Source organism: Hordeum vulgare, chromosome 7H (genome assembly GCF_904849725.1).
Source record: "Hordeum vulgare subsp. vulgare chromosome 7H, MorexV3_pseudomolecules_assembly, whole genome shotgun sequence".
NCBI classification, from domain to species: domain Eukaryota; kingdom Viridiplantae; phylum Streptophyta; class Magnoliopsida; order Poales; family Poaceae; genus Hordeum; species Hordeum vulgare.
In genome coordinates this window covers 412,994,537-413,020,665 of record NC_058524.1, presented here as the reverse complement: position 1 = coordinate 413,020,665, position 26,129 = coordinate 412,994,537, and the positions used below count along the sequence as shown (strand labels likewise).

The 26,129-nt window shown below is 45.0% G+C and overlaps 2 protein-coding genes across 3 annotated transcripts; one reads left to right on the top strand and one right to left on the bottom strand.

The window, feature by feature from the left end:
• Positions 1-19,000: 19,000 nt before the first annotated feature.
• Positions 19,001-22,111, top strand: LOC123412824. Its single transcript, XM_045105770.1, has 5 exons — positions 19,001-19,562; positions 20,443-20,874; positions 20,978-21,290; positions 21,455-21,689; positions 21,723-22,111. The coding sequence occupies exons 1-4, from the start codon at positions 19,056-19,058 to the stop codon at positions 21,625-21,627; spliced, it is 1,425 nt and encodes a 474-aa protein (XP_044961705.1). The 5' UTR covers positions 19,001-19,055; the 3' UTR covers positions 21,628-21,689; positions 21,723-22,111.
• Positions 22,112-22,368: 257 nt separating this feature from the next.
• Positions 22,369-25,423, bottom strand: LOC123412822. 2 transcript variants are annotated; one of them, XM_045105769.1, is made up of 4 exons: positions 25,271-25,420; positions 23,697-24,896; positions 22,804-23,616; positions 22,369-22,653 (listed from the first exon to the last, which is right to left on the bottom strand). In XM_045105769.1, the coding sequence occupies exons 1-3, from the start codon at positions 25,344-25,346 to the stop codon at positions 22,814-22,816; spliced, it is 2,079 nt and encodes a 692-aa protein (XP_044961704.1). In that variant the 5' UTR covers positions 25,347-25,420; the 3' UTR covers positions 22,369-22,653; positions 22,804-22,813. The 2 variants fall into 2 exon arrangements, 1 of the variants encoding a protein (XP_044961704.1); XR_006613614.1 differs by having other exon boundaries at positions 22,756-23,616; positions 25,271-25,423.
• Between the last annotated feature and the right edge of the window lie 706 nt (positions 25,424-26,129).

The window sequence follows — 26,129 nt, the reverse complement described above, 5'->3', positions numbered from 1 at the left end:
GGGGGGCCAGTGGGCCAGCATGGTGCCCACAAGCCCCCATGGCCCGGCCTGGGGGTGGTCGCGCTGTGCAGGCTTGTGGCCACCCCCTGGCGCCCCTCTGGCGCTTCTTCGGCCCAGTATTTTTTATATATTGGGAAAAAATCTCCATTGATATTCACGTTGTTTGTAGTTGCGCAGAATAGGTGTCTCAACTTTGCTCCACTTTCAGGCCAGAATTCCAGTTGCCGGTATTCTCCCTCTTCATGTAAACCTTGCAAAATAAGAGAGAAAAGGCATAAGAATAGTACCATGGAGTGAAATAATAGCCAAAGAAGCGATAAATATCAACATGAAAACATGATGCAAAATGGATGTATCACTAAACTAGCTAATTATATCATTTTGGAGCTAAACTAGCTAATTATGTCATTTTGGAAGATAATAATCTAAGTATGTCTTTGTTGGGGAAAATAAGCTAAGGAGAAGATGACAGAGGAGAAGAAAGAAGAGAATAAGAAGGAGAAGAAAAAGGAGAAAAAGAAGAATAAGGAGAAGCAGGAGGAGAAGGAGAAGGAGGAGGAGGCGGAGAAGAAGAAGAAGAATAATAAAAGAAGAAGGAGAAGAAGAAGGAGAAGAAGGAGAAGGAGGAGAAGGAGAAGAAGAAGGATAAGGAGTCCCTTCTTCTTGTCCTTCTTCTTCCCCTTCTTCTTCTTTTCTTCTCTTCTTCTTCTTCTTCTTCCTTGTTTTCATTTTTCCTCTTTCTTCTCCTCTTCTTGGAGCTAAATTAGCTAAGTATGTCTTTTTGGAGCTGAATTAGCTAATTATGTCATTTTGGAGATAAATTATCTAAGTATGTCTTCTTGGATCTAAACTAGCTAATTATGTCATTTTGGAGCTAAATTAGCTAATTATGTCATTATGGGGAAAAATAAGCTAAGGAGAAGATGAAAGAGGAGAAGAAATAGGAGAAGGATAAGAAGAAGAAGAAGGAGGAGGAGGAAGATGAGGAGGAGGAGAAGGAGGAGAAGAAGAAGAAGGAGAGGAAAAGGATATGTCATTTAGGAGGAAAAACTTATTATGTCATTTAGGAGGAAGATACGCTAAGTTATGAGCTAACAAAGGTTCTTGTGATGTTTTTACCTAACTAAGCTAATTATGTCATTTTGGAGCTAAAGTATCTAATTATGTCATTTTGGAGCTAAATTAGCTAATTATGTCATTTCAAAGGATAATTAGCTAAGTGTGTCTTTGTTGGGAAAATAAGCTAAGGAGAAGAAGAAAGAGGAGAAATTACCTAATTACGTCATTTTGGAGCTAAATTAGCTAATTACGCCATTTTCGAGCTAAATTAGCTAATTATGTCATAAATGAACTAGGGAAAGCTTATCGTCGTGGTGATCTAGGTGAAGCACCAGGGAACAATAGGGAGGATGTGTATCCGGAGAACAATAGGGAGGCACTGACGAAATTATGCATCCGATCCGGAACAAAGCATATGGGAAAACGAACCCAATCTACACATACTCGGGCTGTCAATGGATAATGATGGGCAATTCAAAAGAATCACGATTATAAATATATGCAAATGCATGCACATTTATAACTATAACCCTTTCGAACGGGGGACGCATACTGGTCACGCATACTGATAATTTAATGTACCTATATCTAGGAAGTTTCATCCGAAGACCGACCTAGAGAATATTAAGGGGCGAGGAGGAGATGCCATTTGTACTCACCCACGAACGCAGGGGCAGAGCTCGTCGAACGCACGGGGAGGTCTTCAAACAGCAGACGAGACAACTGCACATGTAAATCCACCCGATCAACACAAATATTTTGTGTTCATTAAGAAAATCGAAAAACATATGACCTAACACAAATATATGACCTATATAGATGTCATATAGGGTTCCATCGACGCTGAGGAACCCCCTAACTCGCTCGTTCCTCGTGCCCTCAGGTATGACGACGCACGGTCGAAGGGTTAACACGCCATCTCTTCCGGTTCCGGAGACCTCTTCTCTCCGCCTCTCCTCTCCTCTCCAACCATTCTCCTGGTGAGCTCCACAGCCGACGTCCTCTGGAAGGTCAAAGAGCACCTTATCGGTCAACAGGGGGCCGAAGAGGTGTCGGGGGTCGGGAGTTGGGGTTAAGTGTTGTCGGGGGCGGCGTATTAATAGTTGCGCGGACTTTTGTGCGGGGGTATCAGGATGTCGTGTCGGGGCATCATTTCAGGGTGTCGGGCATCGTTTCGGGGTGTCGGGGCGTCGTGTCGGGGTGTGAGGGTGTCGTTTTCTTCTTCCTCCTCTTCTTTTTTTCCTCTTCTTCCTCTTCTTCCTTCCTTTTCTTCCTCTTCTTCTTCTTCTCTTCTTCTTCTTCTTCTTTTCCTTTTTCCTCTTCTTCTTCTTCTTCTTATTCTTCTTCTTCTTCCTCCTCCTCCTCCTCTTCTTTATTCTTCTCCTCTCTCCTCTTTTTCTTCTTCTTCTTCTTCTTCTTCTTCTTCTTCTTCTTCTCCTCCTCCTCCTCCTTCTCCTCCTCTTCTTCTTCTTCTTCCCTTATCTACTTATTCTTCTTTTATTTTTCATATTTTTCTAGTTATTTTAATTATGACTAAGTGACTAAACCTAGCACTAAACCTATATAGCACTAAACAGCAAAAAAAACAGAATCTACCACTAATTAACTAAAAAAGAATCAACCACTAACTAACAAAACACAATCTACCTCTAATTAACAAAAACAGCAAAAAATAACAAATAACCTAGCATTAATTAACTAAACCTAGCACTAAATCTACTAATTAACTAAATCAATTAACTGAACAACCACTAAATCTACTAATTAGCTAACCTACCAACTAATCTATATATACCACTAAATTTATTAATTAGCAAAAAAACATATTCACCTAGGCAGTGGGCAGCCGGGGTGGTGGGGCGACGGGGACGGCAGGGGCACCGAGTGCAGGGAGGGGCGCCAAGTGCAGGGAGGGTCACCGGCTGCGGGGTGGGCACAGCGGGGGGCGCCGGATGCGCGGGGCCAACGCAAGGAGAGGGAGGAGCGAGGGGTGGTCGGCGCGAGGGAGCTCGATGGCTGGCGGCGCGGGCTGGGAGCATGGGCGAGGGAGAGAGATGGAGAGTGGCACGGTGGGGTAGCCGACCGTTAGGGAGATAGGGAGAGAGGAGAGAGGGGGGCTAATGGCGGCCGTTAGGGTAGTTAGGCTTTGCCGTCCAAGGCGGACGGCAAAGAGGGGTGTGGGGGGTGCGTCGGCCGTTAGGCCTATTCTTTGCCTTCCGCCTGCCCCCTCTTTGCGATTAGCTCGCAGACGATAAAGTGGGAGGGTGGGGTCTGGGCGCTTTGCCGTCTGCCTGCCCCCTCTTTGCCATCGGCTGGCAGACGAAAAAGCACTGGCTGATGGCAAAAAGGCCCTTTGCCATCAGCCATATCTTTGTCGTCAGTTTTCTGGAAGCTGACGGCAAAGAGGGTCTTTGCCATCAGCCAGCAGACGGCAAAGAACAGGCTGATGGCAAATTCTCTGATTCCAGTAGTGATGGTGATGAGACATGTACCTTAAAGTAGTAAGGTGATGCCATAATTATATCACTCGTACCTTAATGTAGTGGGTGATGTCATGGTGATGACACATGTACCTTAAAGTAGTAAAGTGATGTCATAATTATGTCACCCGTACCTTAATGTAGTGGGTGATGTCATGGTGATGACACATGTACCTTAAAGTAGTAGGTGATGTCATAATTATGTCACATGTACCTTAATATAGTGGGTGATATCATGGTGATGACGCATGTGCCTTAATATAGTGGGTGGTGTCATAATTATATCACCCGTACCTTAATGTAGTGGGTGATGTCATGATGATAACGCATGTACCTTAATGTAGTGGGGATGTCATAATTATGTCACTGTACCTTAATGTAGTGGGTGATGTCATGGCAATGACACATGTACCTTAAAAGAAGTGGGCGATGTCATGGTGATGGCACATGTACCTTAATGTAGTAGGTGATGTCATAATTATGTGACATGTACCTTAATGTATTGGGTGATGTCATGGGGTGGTTGTTTCGTATTTTTCTCCTAGCCTCTACCCCTTACCTCCCGCTATAAATAGAGGTGGAGATAAGCTCTCCATACTCACTCCAACTCTCTCACAAATGTCATACATGATCTCGCTTTCTTCTCTCCCTCCTACCAAATAGTTTCATAGAGCCGAAAGGATGTCTCGGTTCGAGTGGGGACTAGTTCTGGACAGCGAAGCCGTGCTGGATAGGTGACACGATATGTGTGCAACCCTATAGAGAGGCCGTAGGTTCGATATTTTCCCAAGAGGTTGTTCGTGTGTCTAGCCGAAGGGCTGTCCGAGTGACCGTCCGAGTTTTTGAGGTCCACCCGAAGGGTTATCCATGACACCATCCGAGGGATTGTCCGACCGCTTCCCGAAGGGTTGTCCGAGGGGCAGATGAGGGAAAACATCCTCATGGTTGGGAGGTTGTAAATCCTAGTTGCGGGGATATGCACCAACGATCTACATCGACTCTACTTTCGCTGCGCTACGAGTCGGTAACGATCAGATCATACCGTGTATGCATCTTCATAGTGATCCTGGGCTGGTGCGTAAGTCGAATTTTTTTTGTTTTCTTCTGCGTTACCCTACAGATTTCGCTACTATAAATCTATAGCTAACATTGTTCTCAGCGTAGCCCAAATTGACGCAGTCTATGGTCTTTGGTCCAAGCTTACGTTTTGGGGGATCGGCATATTGACTTTCTCCAAACAGCACCAAGTACCTAAGTATAAGAGTGACGTTCTTCTCTTCTCTCATTGATCATAGGGAGTGATCACATAATATTTTGTTGGAACCTTATTCAGTACATGACACAGGGTCAATATAGCATCCCCCAGCATGCCTATGATAAACCCGATGTATCTAACATGGTGTTAACCAAATCCCTTAGAGTATGGTTTTTCCGTTTGGCAACCCCGTTTAACTGGGGTGAATAGGGAGGCGTCCTCTCATGCAGAAGTCCATGTTTCACAAAGAAAGAATCAAACGCATTAGAGAAGTATTCTCCATCACGATCTGTTCGCACTCGTTTAATTTGATTTTCAAGTTGATTCTCAACTTTTGCCGTATAGATTTTAAAATAGTGTAGAGCCTCATCTTTAGTATTTAACAGATATACATAGCAATATCTAGTGGAATCATCTATCAACATTATGAAGTATTTCTTTCCACCTTTAGTCAACACACCATTCATCGCAGAATGTATGAGTTCTAATGGAACCAAGTGTCTCTCCTCCGCAGCCTTGTGGGGCTTGCGAGGTTGCTTTGGTTGCACACACGGATGACACTTAGAACCTTTGGCTAAAGTGAAACTCGGGATTAAATTCAATTTTTCTAGCCATGTCATAACAACAAAACTAATGTCACAAAGTTGTGAATGCCAAATTTCAGATTCATTAACACTTGAATGAATATTGTTCATGACTTTACTACAAAAATCCATGAGGAAAAGACAGATCAAACTTCCGCATTAATAACCTTTCACAAAAAAATAATTCATATTTCGTAACAACTATTTTATTAGTTTCAAAGACCAACTTAAACCCTTCTCTACATAGAAGGCGCCATTAACGAAATTCTTGATGGTGGGGACATGTGGCACGTTCTTCACTTGGACACTCCTCCTGGAATTAACTTTAGATCGATTGCGCCAATGCTAAGAATAGAAGCACTGTCACCATTCCCATCAATACAAACTTGTGACATGTGGCCTCATAAGAAGATAACAACAAAATGTTAGCACACCCATGAATATTTTCGGCTTTGTCAATCCATAAATCAGTAAACTGAAAACTGAAGATATAGTAAATAAATTGCTATACCGAGACGCCCCAGCTTCATTTTTTATCACAATCATGTTGGTAGACTTGGAGGCATGTCCTTGCTTGTTGAACTTCTTCGGGCACTTGTTTGCCCAATATGTGGCCTACTGGAGGCTATAACGCGTTTATCGTGCCCATGTTTATTTCTCTATGTGTAGTACTAGTTGTTTGTGTAGATATTTCTACTATTTGTCTAGTACATGATAAGTATCAGTATGTGCTTAGTACTATTTACGTCGTGTTCATGTTTTATTTTTGGATTAATTTAATCAAAAAAATTCTAATATAATCAACAATCCAAAAACCTAATTTATGTAGGAATTTTTTATTCAAAAATTTGCTACTGCACTGCAATCGTCCCTATTTATGAGGTCGCACTTGAAGGATGGGCAAACCAAAACCACCTTATGGATCACGGTGATGAACATGTTCTGGGTCGCCGATGTTACTCCCACGGGAACGTTTTGTCCTAAACAGGAGAAGACATTCAGTTAGGCCACTATTATCTTTGTTGAAGTTGTTCTAAGTGTGATAGAAGATAAGCTAGTTCATGCATTTTAAATATGCGGGTTGCCAAGGACTTGTGGGAGGTGCTCGATGCTGGTAGCGAGATGTATGCTGGTAGTTCCATGATTACAAAATGGTCAAGAAACCATTATGTATTGGAACAGGCTCATAAGCTACAATGCATGATTAAGGAAATCAAGCACCTTATGTGTGTTTTACCAGGATTTTTTTTGTGGGATGCATAATCGCTAAACTCCTTGCTTCCCACAAAATATCGACTCGTATGCGCTTCTCGGTATAGAGATTTTTTTGTGGGATGCATAATCACTAAAGTGCATATGTGTGAGCTTGGCTTGGCTCATTCCCACAACCCGCGGAATGTCATGACGAGGCGTGGCATGCTGGAACCACTTCTCTTCTCAGGCTCCAATAGCATGTGGAAAAGAATCCCTATAAGGAGGTCCAATTCCTCCTCCACTAGCGGGGTGAGACTAAACTTCCTATCACACCCCTTGTCATATAAACCACACGAACCCTTAGAGATTTTGTAAAATTATCCGATGGGCCCAAGGCCCACCTTATATTTCAACAGATATGAAGAGGCCCGGACGCGTTCGTCGTGTCGGATTCAAAAAGTCCGTCCTACTCCAAATTAATGAAGTCCATCAAATTGTCCGTCTATTGGGAACGTTGCATGGGAAACAAAAAAATTCCTACGCACACGAAGACCTATCATGGTGATGTCCATCTACGAGAGGAGATTTGGATCTACGTACCCTTGTAGATCGCACAGCGGGAAGCGTTAAGAAACGCGGTTGATGTAGTGGAACGTCCTCACGTCCCTCGATCCGCCCCGCGAACCGTCACACGAACCGTCCCGCGATCCGTCTTACGATCCGTTCCAATCTAGTGCCGAACGGACGGCACCTCCGCATTCAGCACACATACAGCTCTGAAAAGACCTCGATGACACCTAGAGGGGGGGGTGAATAGGCTATTTAAAAACTTCTTCAGATTTGTCTTAAACCTAATGCGGAAATAAACTAAGAGGATACTTGTCAAGCACAAATCCTAAATGCACTAGGCACTGCAACGTGTATCAACAACACGATCTACCAAGATGGACACAATACAGTTACACAAACTTACTTGAGCTATATCACACGACAAGTAGGTGAACGACACAAGATACTAGATCACACTATAACACACGATATATCAAAAGCTGCAAGTGTGAACGTGTGGATATAGAAGGTATGCTTGAATGATTAATCTTGTACAAGAAATAGCCAACACAATATAATGAGCACAAGCAATATGCAATGTATGTATGCTCAAGTAACACAAGTAAACCACAAGTAAGGAGTTAGGGTTAAGGATAACCAAGGTCACTGAGACGAAGATGTATCCCAATGTTCACTTCCTTGGAGGGAAGCTAGTCACCGTTAGAGAGGTGGATGTTACCACGAAGGCACACCAACGCCACGAAGGCTCACCCTATTCTCCCTTTGAGATAACACCACGAAGGCGTTTCTCAACCACTAGTGGTAAGCCTTTGAGGTGGCTTCCAAACCCTCACAAACTTTTCCGGGGGGTAATCACATGGAGTGATTCCTCTCCGAAGAACTCCTACCGCCTAGGAGTCTCCAACCTCCAAGAGTAACAAGATCACGGGGAATGCTCAAAACTTGCTCAAATCTCAAATAGCTTGGGTTGAGAGAAGGAGAGGGAGACGATCTATCTTTTGATTGGAATAACTCTCAAAGGGGCTCACAAATGCTCTTGGGATCTAAGATTTGGTGTGAGCAAATGTGTGTGAGGTAGAAATGTGTTCTTATGAGGATAAGGCTGTGTTGGGCCCCCCTCTCACGAAGTGGGAGGGGGTATATATAGTGGGGAGAGTAAAACAGCCGTTGGGGACACTTTAAGTCACACGGGGGTCGGACATCCGGCAGTTCACGGATGCCCGGGCGTCCACAAGGGGTCGGACGTCCGACAGGGGTCGGTCGTCCGAGGGCTGTAAATATATCTGGAACCACTTTGGAGTTGAACAGGGACCGGACGTCCGGAGAAGGCCAGAAGTCCGAGTTATTCGACTCAAACTTCTATGGTGCAAGATTCCGGATTTCCGAAAGGGGGCGGACGTCCGGCCCTCGGACATCCGGAGGGAACCGAAAGTCCGAGTTATATGGCTCTGATTTCTCTGGTATAGGATTCCGGATTTCCGAAGCAGTCGGTCGTCCGGACCTCGGACGTCCGGAGGAAGCCGGATGTCTGAGGCACTGGTTCTGTTTTCAGATAACAGCAGAGCAGTGGAGATGTGGTCTGAGCAGAATAGTGGAGATGTAGTTTGAGCAAGTTCATCGCAAAACTTGTGATCCCCTCTTAATAGTGCGGGATCCCTAAGGACTCAAGAATCATAAAAGGGTACTGATGATCCATACTTGAGTGTATACTTTTATTCGTTGATCATCACTCCGCACCACTAACGTCAAAGGAACTGATACCTTTGAGTTAGCCCTTTCACTTGAGCTTGATGTTGTTGTTCCTTCTTGGCTCAAGTTGAAAGCAAGACATGATGAAGTCTTCAAGTAGCTCTCCCATACACAATGTGGAAAGCCTAGCTTATGTATTCATCTTCATTTGTCTACCATGTGAACATCCACAAGAATCAAGCATGTAGTGCTCAGGAATGCTTATCTTGATCTTGTCCTTGTTAGCACATGAGCTTGTCCTTATCAACACATGATCATTAACAATAGTTTCAATGATATATTCGTGCTGATCCACTTGAACTTGCACACCACAATCTTCATGACGATCACCACTTGACGTCATCCTTCATGGGTTGTATGAGATCTTCCTTTTGACGCAAGCCCATGGAAGCACACCTAACCCCCACATAGGACTCTCACAAAGACCATGGGTTAGTACACAAACACGTAATGGACAATGCTTACCATACCATGGGATCACTTGATCCCTCTCGGTACATCTTATACGCTTTGTGTGTTGATCATCTTGATTTACTCTTTGTCTGAGATCTTGATCAACCTAGTGTCTCTATGGCCATTCTTTGGATAATACCTTGAATACCATCTTGGTCATCATATAAACTCCTTGAACCCAACAGATGGACTTCAAGAAGTGCCTATGGACATCTTATACGCTTTGTGTGTTGATCATCTTGATTTACTCTTTGTCTGAGATCTTGATCAACCTAGTGTCTCTATGACCATTCTTTGGATAATACCTTGAATACCATCTTGGTCATCATATAAACTCCTTGAACCCAACAGATGGACTTCAAGAAGTGCCTATGGACAAAACCTATAAATATAACTTAAGGCAACCATTAGTCCATAGGAATTGTCATCAATTACCAAAACCACACATGGAGATATATGATCTAACAATCTCCCCCATTTTGGTAATTGAAGACAACCACTTCAAGAGAGTTTATATAAGGAAATAAGCATAACCAAGCGCACACATACAAGGTAATAAGGCATGCGTGCAAGATGTAAATGCTTACGCAATAAAAGCAAAACCCTCTAAACATATCCAAAGTAAACTCTCTAAACTTCTCCCCCATTGGCATCGATTGCCAAAATGGACGAAAAGTTTAGAAAGCCAATATAGTAGGTGGTCCTCCAAAAAGTGTGTATTTCTCAGCAAATGAGTGCAGATAAATACACAAATACAATGATAAGTAGTTGGAGGAAAACAAACTATATTGAGGACCCAAAGATTGCAAATAAAAGGATCGTATGCCACAAAGACATACAAAAATAGAGGCAAGCAATCAAAAGATTCCAGGTGGAACAAACAATCATATGGTCCTTCGAACCACATGAATAGAAGATATTATGATAAAGGCAACAGAGTGTTTTATCAAAAACTAGAGAAGCTCCCCATGATTTGTGCACTAATACGAGTTTTTTGTATTTGATACAGGTGCACAAAATAGGATCGTTGCTCCCCCAAAATGAATAAAAACACACAACGAGTGCAAGAAGATAGATGAGACAATAAGCATATCAATTGCACAAAACAAATGGTTGAGCAACATGTAAAAGAAGCAACTTAAGAATAGGCTCAACCAAAATAATGTGTGTGAGTCATGGCAAAGCACTTGAGAAGACTAAGATAAGGATGAGCATTACTCATCAACATAGTCTTGATGAAATGAGATACAAAGTGCAAGACATATCATTCCCACACACACATAGTAGAAAATGGGTTCACAAGCTTACTAATAAACAAAATAAGAACCAACACTTGTGACAATCCATTGTGAAGATAGGAAGTAAGAACCTTGTCAAGAGGAGGGATACTAATTGAAATGGCAAAACCCTCATCAAGACAAGCATGAGGAAAAATAATCTTCACTGCCAAAGAGTGCATCAAGATGTAGGAAAATAAGATACGCACTCAAAACAAATCCTTTCACGAAGCCACCAAAAACTGAAAAAGGAAATGCAACGATGGACGTGAAAGAAAAGAGGATATCAATTAGAGATGTAACTTCTCTCATGTGTAAAAGATTCTAAGTAGAAGACAATCATGATGATATATATCCACAAAGAAGGATATACACACGAAATGGTTACAAGAAGGAACAAACTAGATATCCAAAAGGAAGTCATAAATATATCAACGAGATCTTTTGCTTGGAAGCATAGCACATGGCCTAATATTTTCTTATTGTACAATATGAACTTCCAACATACGAACATCAAAGACATCCCAACTAGTAGTAAGACATCATCGTTCGGATGCTTTGAGAAAGCAAACAAGTACTACAAGAACGAATCAAGAGATTCATGCCATGATGCAACCTCGAAAAGAAAAGACAGGTTTGGGCCTTTGCAACAAAAGAATGCATGAAGTGGATACTTGTTACCGAGACAACATTGGATTGATGTAGTAGATAGTTGTTCTTTGATCATCCTAACTTGGCTCCAATAATCACATGGTCTCAACACCTTCCTTATAGGTGAGCCGAGCACCCAATGCATCTCCAGTTGTTCTTAGAACAGCAAAACAAACAAAATGGTGCCCAAACTCATTGGGACCAAAGAGTTAGAAAACCAGCAATACATAGGACAAACTCCACATACATATGCGCATATAGATATGAATTTGAATTTCATGCACAATTTAGCCAATTTATGACAAGGTGGAGTTTCCCCTATATATTGGGTCAAAGAAGGAAAGCAAGCAAAAGAAGTTGTATATAGTAGATATGAATGCTCAAGACTTTCAAGAATCAACTCAACACAAAGTTGATAAGTCACCAAAAGACAAGGTACCAAGTGATAATAAGATCTTAAACAAAAAAAGAACTATCACTTGAAGGATATCAATTAAAAGATACCTCAAGGAATGAGATATCCATTGACACATGCCAAATAAAAGGAAACAAGGAACCAATTGAAGGAAAACAAACACGAGGTATCTAATTTCCAAAAGAGAGCTAGGTTCCAACAAACCAAGCCCTCGACAAATTTTCATGATGGCACAAAGCATCATAAAGAGCAAGACTTGCCTCCCATCAACACACACTTGATGGGGATCAAAAGATTTTATGATGGGTGAATAAAGAGAGTGTTCTAAAGAAAATAGAATAGCTCCCCCAAGGGACGTGCATTATATAGAATTTGCATTTAAATACAAAATGCACACGATGGGATCATCACATTCTCTATATCTATAAAAACACTAGACATGTTAAAATAGATCCATAAGAGGCAAGGAAGACAAACGAAACACAAAATCCAATGTAAAGACGATTAGCAATTCCTATCACATGATGGGAATACCAATTGTCAAGGACAAGAAGTATTTTGGAAGTGATACTCATTGGTAGATAGCAAATATATCCAAGATCATCTTTACCCATAAAACGCAAGCAAATGACACTTGTAGATCTAACATGCCACCTAGGAACAAGATAATTTACAATATCAACACTAAGTGGCAACACCTCAAATGTACACATTTTCTAGGTTTGTAATATGCACATAGCATATTACTCCCCCATACTGTGATAAACCAACAATATTAACAAGTGGCAAATTGAAACCAACAAGAGATAATTAATGGACCATATAGAATTTGAATTTCTCATGAGTAAGACATACCACATAGAAATTAGATAATCTTGAAATATCAAAACTAAGTGGTATTCCCCATGTATACACATTTATAGGATTGTGAGGTGTGCAAAGCACATCACTCCCCCACAATGGGATAATCCATTAGTCTCTCACAAGAGCCAACAAAAATACAAACAAGATGCAAAAGGCTCAATACAAGACCCACATGTACATGATATGCAAACCAACATACACATACTCGATTACTCAAGATAAGAAAGTTGGAAGCACAACATATACAAACGTATGCAAGGTACAAAACCACAACATGCAAAGGGGCAAGCACCTAACAATGTAAACAGTTTAAGTACAAGTTACCGTAAGGAGGCACATTGGATATAAGATAGAAACTCGATAATCCAACTGACTTGGCTTGAGATAATATGAATGATGAAGACCCCTTAATTCTTCATTATGTATCCAAGTCTCTAATGTCCTCCATAGTCACCTATTGATCAAGTTTGAGCTTGTTGGTCCCCAACTACGTTGGGTCCTAAGAGGCTAATCACAATAGGCTTGGCAACCCAAATGGTTCTTTTCTTGACACCATTTTGAGTACCAACAAACTTGGCAAACACATTGCCAACCTTATCCTTCCCAAGGGAATAGATATCATCAATAGTGATTGGGTTGGATAAGTTACCTCTTGTGCAAGACGAAGCGACGTGACCCTTCTCACGACATAAGTAGCAACATCTACCCTTTGCTTTCTTCCCAGTTGATTTCTCACCTCGGGGAGTGTTGGCTTGGGTCTTATAGGGAAGAGGCCTTCCTTCAACTTGTAGCTGAATATGTGATTGAGTTTGTGGCCGCTTCCCTTGTTGCTTGTGACTTTGAGACTTCGTCTTCAGAGGGCAAGATCTAACATGGTGCCCTTTAACTTTGCACTTGAAGCAAATGATTTTGGCCGAATTCTTGACTTGTTCTAGGCCCCTCTAGTTCTTGTTTGAGTTTACTCCAACATAATTTTTGTCATTCGGAGATGTTTGCTCACACAGGACGTTGTTGAGTGTGGACATCCCTTCATGACACTGTTCCAAGTCTTTCTTTTAAAGAAGTGACTTGGGCCTTGAGCTCTTCGATTTCCTCTGCACGGTTAGTGTCAATGCAAGTACTAGAGGAAGTGTAAGCTTCATTGTTAGAGCAACAAGGCAAGGAATGTAATTCATCACACGAGGTAGCAACATTATGAGTAGACGAATCTCGAGGTCCGCAGAAATACGATCTAGAGGAAAAACTATGGTGTCTAGATCTGAGTTGCACGTGGCAAAAGTTGTCTCAAATCAGTCGTAAATCACCACTATATATAGGAGGGATGGGGAGGAGGCTTTCCTTGAGGTCCAAGCCCTCAAGGGTGCACCGGCTAGGGAGGAGGAGGAGTCCTACTCCAATCCTAGTCCAACTAGGATTGGAAAGTGGAGTCCTTCTCTTCCTTCCCACCTTTCCTTTTTTCCTTTTCTTTGGTTTTTCTTTCTTGGCGCATAGGTCCCTTTGGGCTGTCCCACCAGCCCACTAAGGACTGGTGCGCCACCCCTAGGTCCTTTGGGCTTCCCCGGGTGGGTTGCCCCCCTCCCGGTGAACATCCGGAACCCAATCGTCACTCCCGGTACAATCCTGGTAATGCCCGAAAACCTTCCGGTAACCAAATGAAGTCATCCTATATATCAATCTTCGTCTCCGAACCATTTCGGAAACCCTCGTGGCATCCGTGATCTCATCCGGGACTCCGAACAACATTCCGTAACCACACATATGACTCAACTATACTGAAACATCGTCAAACCTCAAGTGTGTAGACCCTGCGGGTTCGAGAACTATGTAGACATGCCCCGAGGTACTCCTCGATCAATATCCAATAGTGGTACATGGATGCCCATATAGGATCCTACATATTCTCCGAAGATCTTATCGGTTGAACCTCAGTGTCAAGGATTCATATAATCTCGTATGTCATTTGCTTTGTGCTTCAGTATGTTACTTGCCCGAGATTCAATCGTTGGTATCCGCATACTTATTTCAATCTCGTTACCGGCAAGTATCTTTACTCGTTCTGTAATACAAGATCCCATGACTTACACTTAGTCACATTGCTTGCAAGGCTTGTGTGTGATGTTGTATTACCGAGTGGGCCCCGATATACCTCTCCGTCATACGGAGTGACAAATCCCAGTCTTGATCCATACTAACTCAACGGACACCTTCGGATATACCTGTAGAGCACCTTTATAGTCACCTAGTTACGTTGTGACGTTTGATGCACACAAAGTATTCCTCCGGTGCCAGTGAGTTATATGTTCTCATGGTCATAGGAACAAATACTTGACACGCAGAAAATTATAGCAATAAAACGACACGATCAATATGCTACGTTCATAGTTTGGGTCTAGTCCATCACATGATTCTCCTAATGATGTGATCCAGTTATCAAGCAACAACACTTTGCACATAGTCAGAAAACCTTGACTATCCTTGATCAACTGGCTAGCTAACTAGAGGCTTGCTAGGGACATTGTTTTGTCTATGTATCCACACATGTATCTATGTTTTCATTCAATACAATTATAACATGGATAATAAAGGATTATCTTTAAACAGGAAATATAATAATAACTATTTATCACTGCCTCTAGGGCATATTTCCAACACCGTCCTCCTCCATATATGTACTCCCTTTCCCGCATGTGAGTCATCGCTCTCCTCCATGCTTTCTTCCCATATGTGTCATCGTCCTTGTCTGCAGTGTGATTTTCGTTGTCGTCCTCGTTCGATGATGACTTGAGTACCCCATCCCCCCCTACCGTCATAGAGAATTCCTCGGCGAAGTTTGTGAGGGGTCCTTATCGTGGTTGCTTGCAAGGCAGAATGCCGCTCAGAGGGAGCAACGTGCTTAGAAAACTGCGGAGAAGGAGACCGTCCAAATTGACTTGGATGTGTGTGCTCCGGCGCGCGCGCGCGCCCGCCCTGCCCATGATGTCCACCCAGTCGGCGATCAACTTTGTTCCTCCATTCGGATGGGCGGGCCTCCCGGGTGGCTGGATGCAAGAGGGTGCAACGGAGATAGTGCACAATTTGCCGCAACTCTAATGGTTGCGGCCAACGTATGGAAACACGAGCGCCGAGTATACCCATGTCATGTTCGACGAAATGCCCGACCAAGACAGGGGACATTCTTGCCCCATATGCCATTGTATTGCTTTGCTTGTTTGTGCATATGCCATTTGATCAACTTAGGGATCAATTTTGCATATGCAATTGGATCTATTTGTTGCAAATTCCACTAGTTTAATTGTGATGCTAATTTTAGGACGCATTCATGATGGACTTGATCAATGATGATCAAGAGTGTATGCATTATGATGCAGGTGATAGCAATTCCCCAATGTATGATGTTGAGCAAACATTGGGCACTACAAAAAAAAAGCAACCAAAGGGAAGAGGTCTGACATTCACAAGCCATGATGGTCCATCATCCAAGAGAGCGTCAACAAGTTTTGCGGTTAGTTTTCACATTTGGATGGCCATAACCAAAGTGGCATTGGAGTCCAAAGTCATGTAAGTTTGACTTGCTTCAAATTGTCATCATTTGTATTGTTAGCTTCATTTGTAGGAGATCACATATGTCCGTCACATGGATGGACATTTTTTTCTATCAAGAAGGAGAAGGAGGAGGGGACAAACTTTTCTTGGATGTGCAATGGGAGAGGATGGAGTTTGACCAGGAGAGGGTGAAAGAGAAGTTAAGCCTTGAGACGAATAAGATGGACTTGAAGAAGAAGAGAAATAGGCAAAATGGGGCTCGAGAAGGCTAAAAGACACTGAGTTCAATTGATTTTGAGAGAGAGAGAGAGAGAAAGAGAGAGGGGTGTTGAAGCTTGATCGGAACAGAGGATACCAGGATCGTGTTGAGTGACGCTAGCATCTTGAATGAGGAAGGCCAGAGTGGTTCAAAGTTAAAAAGAAAGGGATCAACGTGCCCAAAACAAGAGGCAAATGATTTATTCTTGTATATCCATAAATTATTGAATTTTTATTTTGGCATGTATTGAATTGTTGAATTGTGGTTTATTTTATTTTGTTCAATTGTTAGATTTGTGATATTATATTATGGACATGCATGGTTTTTTGCATTAATTTAAGAATTTGAATACAAGAAATGCAATTCTGGAAGGATAAATGAGGCCGTCCGATTGTAGATGCTCTTCCCCGCATCAGAGGTCAATTTTTTTGTTCATTAAATTGATGTTACCAGCAACACACGTCAATTGGAATACTTCGTACATCGAAATCATACGTAATGATGGCTAAATGAATGTGTTTCCCTCGACTGAAGGCATGCCCGTGTGTGGTTCATCGCTGCCAAAGCTGAGTGATCCTTTCTTGGAGTCCGGATCCTTGCAGGTTCGTGAGGTGAAGGAACCAATCAAACATGGTTGATCCTTAGCGGATATTATTTTCAGTATGTTGCATTCTGTTTTGTCAAATGGGATCTGCTTTGACTCGAGATCCGGCACACTCGTCATGAGAGCGAGCACATGACCCAGACTCAACCATTGAGAAAATTGATTAACTCATTGCTTTGATAATGTAGACAAAGAAAGAAATGTTTATTTTGAGAAGACACGTCTAGGTGGGCGTAAATCTGAGAATGGTTTTATATCTAAATCATACTTGAACCATACCCGTTCATTTATTTTTCAAAACCACACTTGAACCATACCTATTTAATGTCATCTTTAGCTCAACCAAAACCAAAACCGATTATTTTTTACACCGAAATCAATTTAAACCCAATACATAACCGTGAGTTTAAACCATACCCATTTAATGTCATCTTTAGCTTGCGTAAAATTACGCGTATTCTTCTGACTCTTTAGAGCATCTCCAATACGGTGACTTACTTTATACGTCGCCGTCCGTTTGGGTCGGCATAGACACAAAAGTCGGCCCAACGCGCCGACCCAAACGAACGCGCGTTCGCTTGGCGTTCGCTTGGCGACCCGTTCCCGGTCCAATTTCAGGATGGATTTGCGTCGGTGCGGACACGAGACGGACGCGCGCGCCTGCTCCTCTCCCCAAGCTCGTCGGTCGATGGCATCCACAACCATCCCCCCCCCCCCATTTCCCCCAAAAAAACACTCCCAGAAGGCCGCCGCCGAAGTCGAAGAAGGTGTTGACGCCCGAACAGCGGGCAAAGGAGTCGGCCAAGAGGAAGGACCGGAGGCACGCGGCGGGCGCGAGGGATGAAGCCATCGCGGTGGCCGCCACGCAACAGCAGGTCAACAATGTCCATGTCGCGGCGGCAACGAGGGAGGCGCTCTGCATGTTGGGGTTAAACCCTAGCCAGCACGGCCTCGTCAATGCCGATGTGGCCGCCGCGGTCAGCATCGGCTCATCCGCCTTCCCTCGGACGCTGTTGACCAACTCGCCCCGCGCGTCAGCTTGCAACCCGGTGCCCGGCTTCTACGTCTACCCGCAGGCCTCCCGCCTCTCGGGGGAGTGCTCGCCCGAGGTGAGCGTGGTCGCGCCTTCCACGCCCGCGCCCGCGACCATCGACCTCAGCGCCAGAGCGGTGGCCGGTGGCTCGTCATCCGGAGGCGCGAGGAAACTCGCGCAGCAAACGCCAGCCGACCAGCTGTCGGGCGCACGCAACCTGTTCGACGGAATGCCGGCCGCCGGTGACGAAGACTACATGCAGAACATGATCTTCGAGGGTGGTGTGCAGGCCGCTGGCTTCGATGCTGGCAGGTGTGCTGGGATGACCACGGGGGCCGCAATGGCTTGGTCGAACTCAAGTCCCACCTTTTTTGTATGCTGGCATGTGTGCCGGCCGGCTGGCGAGCGCGCCAACATGAACTATGGTGCTATTTTTTGAAGCCGGCATTGTATGCTCGCGCTGGCATGGCGATGGCATGAAACATGGCCGCTGGCAATGATTAGCCAGGGACCCTTTTTTTTAATATGTTGATTGCGGACATGAAATGGATCGGCGACGTTGGACGCATTGTCGATCCAAATCTAAAACAGTACGGACGTTGGGCGGCCCGCCGATCCAAGCGGATAAAAAGCGGAAAAATTTACGTGCTGGGGTTGCTCTTATAAATTTTTTAAAATAAAATTCGATTTCGCTCCCTGTCCGTGAGGCTACGAACCGTAGCCAGCCATGTGGAACCTTTGTGGCATCCTTCACACGCAAAATCGAAAGGCACTTTGCAAAGGCACCTAAACCTTCCCGGGATCCCCGCCACGTGTCCCCGCACCTCCCCGGCGTCGCACGCAACACCACAGCACGGGAGATACCCGGAGCCGGAGGCCAAAGCACAGAACTCTTCGCTCCCTCGCCACTCCAACCCGCTCCCCCGCCGACATGTGGGCTCACTGGAGCGGCCCCACGTGCTCGCGAACGGAATAAAAGGGCCCACTTCCTCGTCCCTGCCTTCCGACCGCCTTATTTTTACTTTACACCTGTGCGTGCCCCCCTGCTTCCTCCCCTTCCCGCCCATGGCCAACGGCGACCGCCTCGCCGGAGCGCCGTCCCCGCCGCCCATGCCGCCGCCGCTGCCCCCGTCGCTGAGCAGGCCTTCGAATCGCGCGCCTTCGGAGAACCACCTGGCGATCTCCGTGCCGCTGCTCTCGCTCGCTGATGCAGACGCGCCGCTGGCGCGGTGGCTCCGGCGGCTGGAGGCGTTCCTCGCGGTGTCGGGCCTCTCTGCCTCGACCCCTCTTGGCGTGGCCTTCGCGGCTTCCGCGCTGGCGGTGGTGGGCGTCGCGCTGCCTGCGGTGGCCGTGAGCGTCTCCCCGTGCCGCAAGCGCGAGCGGGTCTGCGAAGAGTTTGAGGTGGAGATGTTCGAGGTGTGCGTCATGATGTCGCAGGCGGCGGCGGCGGCCGTCGCCGTCGCCTGCGTGTCGAGGAAGATGGCCATGTACGGCCTCCGCAAGTTCCTCTTCGTTGACCCGGAGCTTGGCATGCGGATCCGCTTCCAGAAGGAGTACGTCGTCAGGATCCAGGTGCTATCTCGCAGCTCAATTTTGGCGTATTCTTCCATGACTTGCGGATGAATGCCTAGTAACTTTTCCATTTGGCCTGTTCATTGGGGGAATTTTTGTGTGAGCTTTGGTGTCCTAATTTAGCTGTGAAACGAGAAATTGAACTTGCCTGGATTCATTTTCACAGCGAGCATTCGGATCAATTTCTTGTTACTTGCTAGTTGATGGACAAGTGCAACAGTGCTCCGCGCCATTTTTGTCAAAACACAGTGCAAGCGAATGATAAATTAAGTGAAATCAGGTGCTTGGATTCAGGAGGAGACAGTACAAGGGGAATTTTGAGGCTATGGATGTGAGATTATGCTTAGATTCAGGTTTCAGGAGCTGGCTTATTGCAGCCCATCTGCTAGCCTACTGAAAAATCCTGTCTGGATCCTTTTTTGTACACCCTTTTTAATATATATTCCTGCCGCCCTGGATTCATGGGTCTGTCCTTACTTAAGGTCGTACCGAGGTGATCAATTCTCGGTTATATATGTTGTATATGCATGTCAGCATGTGCCTGCTCGTGTCGGCATGTGAGCGGGGTCATGGGTGTGTGGATTCATGGGTCTGTCCTTAACTAGCAGTTTTATGTTTGTGCCACATGTCTGTTTGATTAGCCTATGCTCATATACTCCCTCTATATCAAAATATAAGACTTTTTTTTACACCAGGGAGTATTTAGTTAAGTTCTTTGTGCAAAGAAACTTGAATTTTAGGTATTATTTCTAGTGGAAATTTGAATTGTGGAATTCGGTGACTAGGACTGGATCACCGGAACCATCATTCACTACTCATAATGTGTAGGAGTTTTGTCATTCGTTTTTTGTGTTAACAAGTGCTGCGACCCCAATGACAGGACTTCTTCCGAACACTTATGTGGTGGATATTGCCATGCCTTGCTGTGAAGATTACCCGAGAGATGTTCCGCTTTTCCCACATGTTCCACGAGTCAATTTGGAGATCATGCATCGTGCTATTTGCTTCCATAATGTCATGGATGTATTTGACCACAATTGTGTTGTCTTCCTGCATGCTTTTCAACTTGGTTTGCAATCTACAAGTTATACACTTTGATGATTACGGCAAAGTTCTAGAGCAAGACGCGGATCCTCTAGTCTATTTGAAAGAGCACCTGCAGCTCCGCCATAATCTCTCCAAAATCAGTCACAGGTTCCGCATGTTCCTTTTGCTGCTCTTCTTTTCTGTTACAGCAAGCCAGTTCGCCATTCTCTACAAGACAACAGCATACAACGGGCCAATCAATTTCACCAATGGTGGTGATATAGCTGTGAGTATCATATGTCCGTTTACTCCAACAACGGCATAAACTTCCCCTTCTGTGTGTGGTGTAAAAAACATCAGATCATAAACATATTTGTTTTCTGCTGCAGGTATCTTCAGTTGTTCAAGTTGTAGGCCTTGTCCTTTGTTTACATGGAGCTGCTAAAATTTCTCACAGAGCTCAAAACATTGCCGCAATAGCTAGTCGATGGCATGCTTTGGCGACATGCTCTAGTGATTCTACATATGTAAGCACCCCAAACGATTCTGGGAACCTTGTGCCCTTTCCAGCGCATATGTTTTTGAGGGATTGCTCGGAAAGTGACTTGGAGTGTATGGAAAGTGGCTCAATGCAAGGCAATTCTCATAACACAGCTCAACTGGCATCTTACATGTCTTCATACCACAAGAGAGAATCGCTTGGTTAGTAAGCTAATGCTTCCTTTAAATTTTGCATTGATAATCCTCGCTTTAAAGCTTCCTTCAAGTTCTGTTGCTATTTCTTTTTATGCTAGCAGTACATGCATATTATTTTATTTTCCTTCCTACCATACTCATGCATTTTCTTCTCCTCTGATGTACTGCAGTGCTCTATCTGCTAACCAACCCTGGGGGCATCACGCTATACGGTTGGATTGTCGACCGGACATTCCTCAACACGATCCTGATGCTCGAGCTAACCCTTGTGCTGTTCGTGCTCAGCAAGACCATTGTGATCCCAGCGAAAACGTTAGTCAACAGCTACATGAGTTTCCCATGAATGGAGTTTGGCGCAAGCTTTAACATTCCGGTTTTGGTTTGAAGAGCGTGACACCCAGACACATAGTAGGGTTTGTACACGTGACACCCAGACACATAGTAGGGTTTGTACACCACACGGGCGAAGACCGGTGCCGACATCGGCAAAGTTGATCCTTCTTGAAGACTAAAACGAACCCGGATCTGAGAACAGCGAGGTTGGTATTTCTTGATGATTTCCTGTTTGGAGCTTGATCTTTGGAGCAATGTCAAGATTCCTGCTAACGCAAAGCATGCTATTGTTAGACATAGGTTCCCTTTGATCACTAGACTGTATGTAGGATGTTGGGCTCGGTTGTGTTGTGTACAGTTTTTGGACCGAAGCCAGCATCCTTCTCCCTTGCCATGCGAAGTGATCTTGGCTGTGCATATGTACATGTGCTCTTGTATTACCACTTGATATCTACAAGGACAAATTCATTTTTCCAGTTTTGTCAACTGGATTATGTTGCTGCATGTTTTTCTTGGCGTAAAGTGGAATACAATCAAACAAATAATCTACTGTATATGTTATCGAAGCAAACTTCAGGGGCACGGTCCCTCTGAAAGCACATGAATTCCCACGTTAGTGACAAGAAAAGGGGATTGATAGAACATTTATGCCTAAAGATATACTATCTCTGTTCATAAACAGCGGGTGTGGTTTTTTTAGCACCGTTGATAAGAGATTCCAGAGCACGCAGAACGACAGGCGTCATGGAAATTAAACAAGATAGCCAGCGACCATTAGAACATTTCTCAAAAGGCACCACCTAACGTAGCATCTTACAACATGCAGAAGATTAGAGAGGTCATTACAAATCACAAGTTGGCATGCAGCATCGGGAGTTCGAAATCAGCAACATATCACAGCCCTAAGATCCATCTGAATTTCAGGCTCTTGCGCTTCAGAACTGGCCATCCGTTCTACCCCAGCTCTTAGCTAATGCTGGATCCATCTGAATAGCCACCATTGACAACATCCAAAGGTTATCCATGACAGATTAACCTAAAGAAGAAATCAACAAAATATGCCACGAGTGTTAGGTTGGCACTTGATTTAGATCAGCTAATACTTGCTGAAGTCGAACAGAGAAATTTGAATACTAACATTTGTAGCAACCCGCTTTGCTGGCAACTTCTAAACATAATTTCTTACCAGCAAAAGGCTAGAGGCTGGAGAGATCCTTCGTCTTTTTCCTAGTAGACATTCCGTGCAACGAACCATTATCATCAATAGTCATCTTCCCCCTTTTCCTCTTTTGCTTCCTGCTGGAGAGGGTGCGGTTCTTCTTCAATTCCAAAACCCCGGTTGGCTTGTCAAGGACAGCCTCACTTGATTTCCCTTTGCATATCATACCAATCACGGCCCTAGATGGTGTAGGGAGATCACATTCATCTTTTTCATCCAGTGAAGTCAAGGATGCACTCCCGGGGTTATTCAGCCAATCCATGATAGGGTTTTCTTTATCATATAGTGCAGCGTCCATCATCAATCTGCAAGGATCGAGCTCTTTTTTCCCCTTGTCATCCTTTTCTTCGTTCTCTATTTTAGTTTGTTCGAACTGCAGGTTAAGATTGTATCGGACATAGACCAACTTGTGAAGCTTTTCACAAGCAAGCTGATTTGTCGCTTGTGCATGCATCAATGCATATGTGCTCCAGTTTCGCTCGCACCTGCTAGAGGACATACATTGGGACACAATTCGAATCGCATAACCCTGAAGGAGTTTTATTTCTCCTCCAAAAAACGACCACCAAGAAGCTGGGTCCAATGTGCTAGCACAACGCCGAGCAATTTCTTTGTCAAACTTCCCGCTAGAAGAACGGAAAGTTTCGAACTGGTCCAGTGCCTCCACTGCATTTGCAGGTGAGTCTGCAACCTTCTGAATTGCCATCGTGAATGCTTGCATGTAATCTGGATTGCTTGCAAGATCATGCTTGTAGTGGGCTTCAGGATCAAGCACACCAGCTGTAGAGGAAAGAGAGTTAGATAAATTCACAATGGATGAAAGCCATTAAAAATTAGAGACACAGTAACATGGTCCTTACCTGCAATCATAAGAGTGCCATCATATAGATCTGCAACCCTCCTGTCAACCACATCCATGAAATCGTTCAAATCTTCTGACCCCTCCAGGAAAAGAGATTGTAATTCATCCCTAGCAGCAATCATTCTAGGCATAAATCCAGAAATTGACCAAGTCTTGGGTGAATCCGCGTGCTGAAGTACGGCGTAAAGTGGTCGGATTCTATCTAGTACCCATTTCACATCTTCCCACCAGGACAAGCTGATCAAGCAGTCATATGTGTAATCATAATCTGCCTCCCTACTCCAAGGGCCGTCTTCCCACTCATTCGAGATCATCCACTGTCTGAGCTTGTCTTTGTTATCCCAGTAACTTTGTAGGCACATAAAGTCAGTTCCAAACCTTGCGGCATTGGGTGGGATCAGCTCTCCACCAATCTTAGTTTTCATTTGAGCGTGCAGAGGTTCAGAATAACTGTAGAAAAACCTACATATCCGCTTGGCACTGGAGAGCACCGCGTCAACCTTGGGGATATTTCCAATGTCCATCAGCATGAGATTAACAGTATGAGCTGCACATGGCTGCCAAACAATGTGTGGGTACTCCTTGATGAGTTGCCCGCATGCTTCCTTGAAGTTTGGTTCATTTTGTGTCACAATTTGAACTACAAAGCCTTGCCCAATCTCCTCCACAACCACCTTCTTAATCAATTCATAGAGATACGGAACACTCTGCATGCTTCCAGTGGCATCAACAGACTTGTGAAAGAACATGCGCCTATCGCAGGAGATCATGAAGTTCACGATGCTTGACCCAGTAGGTCCTATCCATGAGTCACACATCACCGTAACACCATAATGACCCCACCAACGTTTCCATTCGGCCACATGCTCCTCCAATTCGTCATACTCGGACTGCAGGCATGGCCCATCAATTTCTGAACCTGTAGGAACGTGCTGAACCAGCTGACCAAGTTGTTGCGTCAATCTCATGGCCTCTTGGAAATGCGGGCAGTCGGCTTTCTCCCCAGGAATGCCATTGGCATGGAAAAACTTGGCCCAGGCTTGCCCAAGCTCCTTAGCTGAATCCTTTTGGAGAACCCCCTGGAGCCGAGGTGGGGCGGGTGCCCAGCGGCAGGAAAGGTCTGAATATATGCTTAAATCAGTAGTCACTCTCTGCCTACGACTTCGTGCAGACTTGTTCTTTCCACCAGCCGCAGTACCTGCAATCCGTGTGGGTAAATTTTTCTTAGACCGCCATATTCCACCATAGCAGCAATCTTAGGGGGAGGGAAACATCCCATCATATGAAAATCCTATCGGAGACAGGAGGCATGTTCCATCACCAGATAATGTTCTCGGAGAAACATTATTCCACATTTCCACCACAGATCAAGAACCGTACAAGCATATGTATCACAACCCAGTACATTCCGTAGACTGAACCAAACAATGCGGCGACCTACAAGTAGGAAGGAAAGCAAAAGGTGCTCGCAAAACTGCTGCAACCCTAACGCCGTTTGCCCCCGGCCCACAACAGATGGAGGAGCTCTACAGATGGTTCGGGGACGAGTTCGAGTAGAAGGCTATTAATTACCAGTAACTGAGCGCAAGGCCGCGATGCCGGGGGGGCAGCTGCTGCTGTTGCTCCCGTCATCAGAGCCCGACTCCATGCGGCGATTGGAGCTCTGGTCTGGTTTTGGGGAAGACCAACTGACCAAGAAGCCGCCGCCGGATTGTTGGGGGATGTTTTCCTTCTGAGGGTGTTATTGGGCTGTTGGGGGATGTTGAGGGAGAAGCAAGCAGCAATAATCGGCCTGTGATAAAAAAAACAATAATACGGCCCAAGTGAGTTTCACGAGGTGCAAACGGCCGAAATAACAAATTAAAAAGTACTCTTTGTAAAGATCCTTCCCACTTTGCGACAAATGGCGCACTGTCCTAACCTCAGAGTTTTTCATTTATTTTTTGGGAAACGTTACTTTTCAACCGACGGATCCTGCTTTCGCGTCCACCGTCTCCTTTGTTCGCCACGTGGGCGGGCGGACGAGCCGTGACCCGTTTCCTGAAACAACTCCATTGTTTCAGGACGTTGTTCCTGCAACTTGGAAGTAGTTGCAGAACGATGGACCCAGGCATGGCGATGACGGCTTCCACGGGAAGAGCTCGCCGGCCGCCCCGCCGCCGGCCGCCTCGCCGCCTAGAGCTCGCCGGCCGCCCCGCCGCCTAGAGCTCGCCGGCCGCCCCGCCCCGCCGCCAAGAGCTCGCCGGCCGCCCCGCCGGCCGCCCCGCCGGCCGCCCCGCCGCCTAGAGCTCGCCTGCCGCCCCGCCCCGCCGCCAAGAGCTCGCCGGCCGCCCCGTCGCCTAGAGCTCGCCGGCCGCCCCGCCGCCAAGAGTTTCCCTGCTTGCTAGGTGTTGCAAAAATTCCTGAAACATGACCTTTGTTGTAAAAAATT

Excerpts from the sequence above, each read along its gene's own strand:
- LOC123412824 (XM_045105770.1), top strand. The coding sequence starts at position 19,056 with ATGGCCAACGGCGACCGCCTCGCCGGAGCGCCGTCCCCGCCGCCCATG. Across the intron at positions 20,875-20,977 it reads CCAATGGTGGTGATATAGCT|GTATCTTCAGTTGTTCAAGT; the intron begins GTGAGTATCATA and ends TTTCTGCTGCAG. Across the intron at positions 21,291-21,454 it reads CCACAAGAGAGAATCGCTTG|TGCTCTATCTGCTAACCAAC; the intron begins GTTAGTAAGCTA and ends GATGTACTGCAG.
- LOC123412822 (XM_045105769.1), bottom strand. The coding sequence starts at position 25,346 with ATGGAGTCGGGCTCTGATGACGGGAGCAACAGCAGCAGCTGCCCCCCC. Across the intron at positions 24,897-25,270 it reads GGCCTTGCGCTCAGTTACTG|GTACTGCGGCTGGTGGAAAG; the intron begins GTAATTAATAGC and ends CACGGATTGCAG. Across the intron at positions 23,617-23,696 it reads TGGCACTCTTATGATTGCAG|CTGGTGTGCTTGATCCTGAA; the intron begins GTAAGGACCATG and ends TTTCCTCTACAG.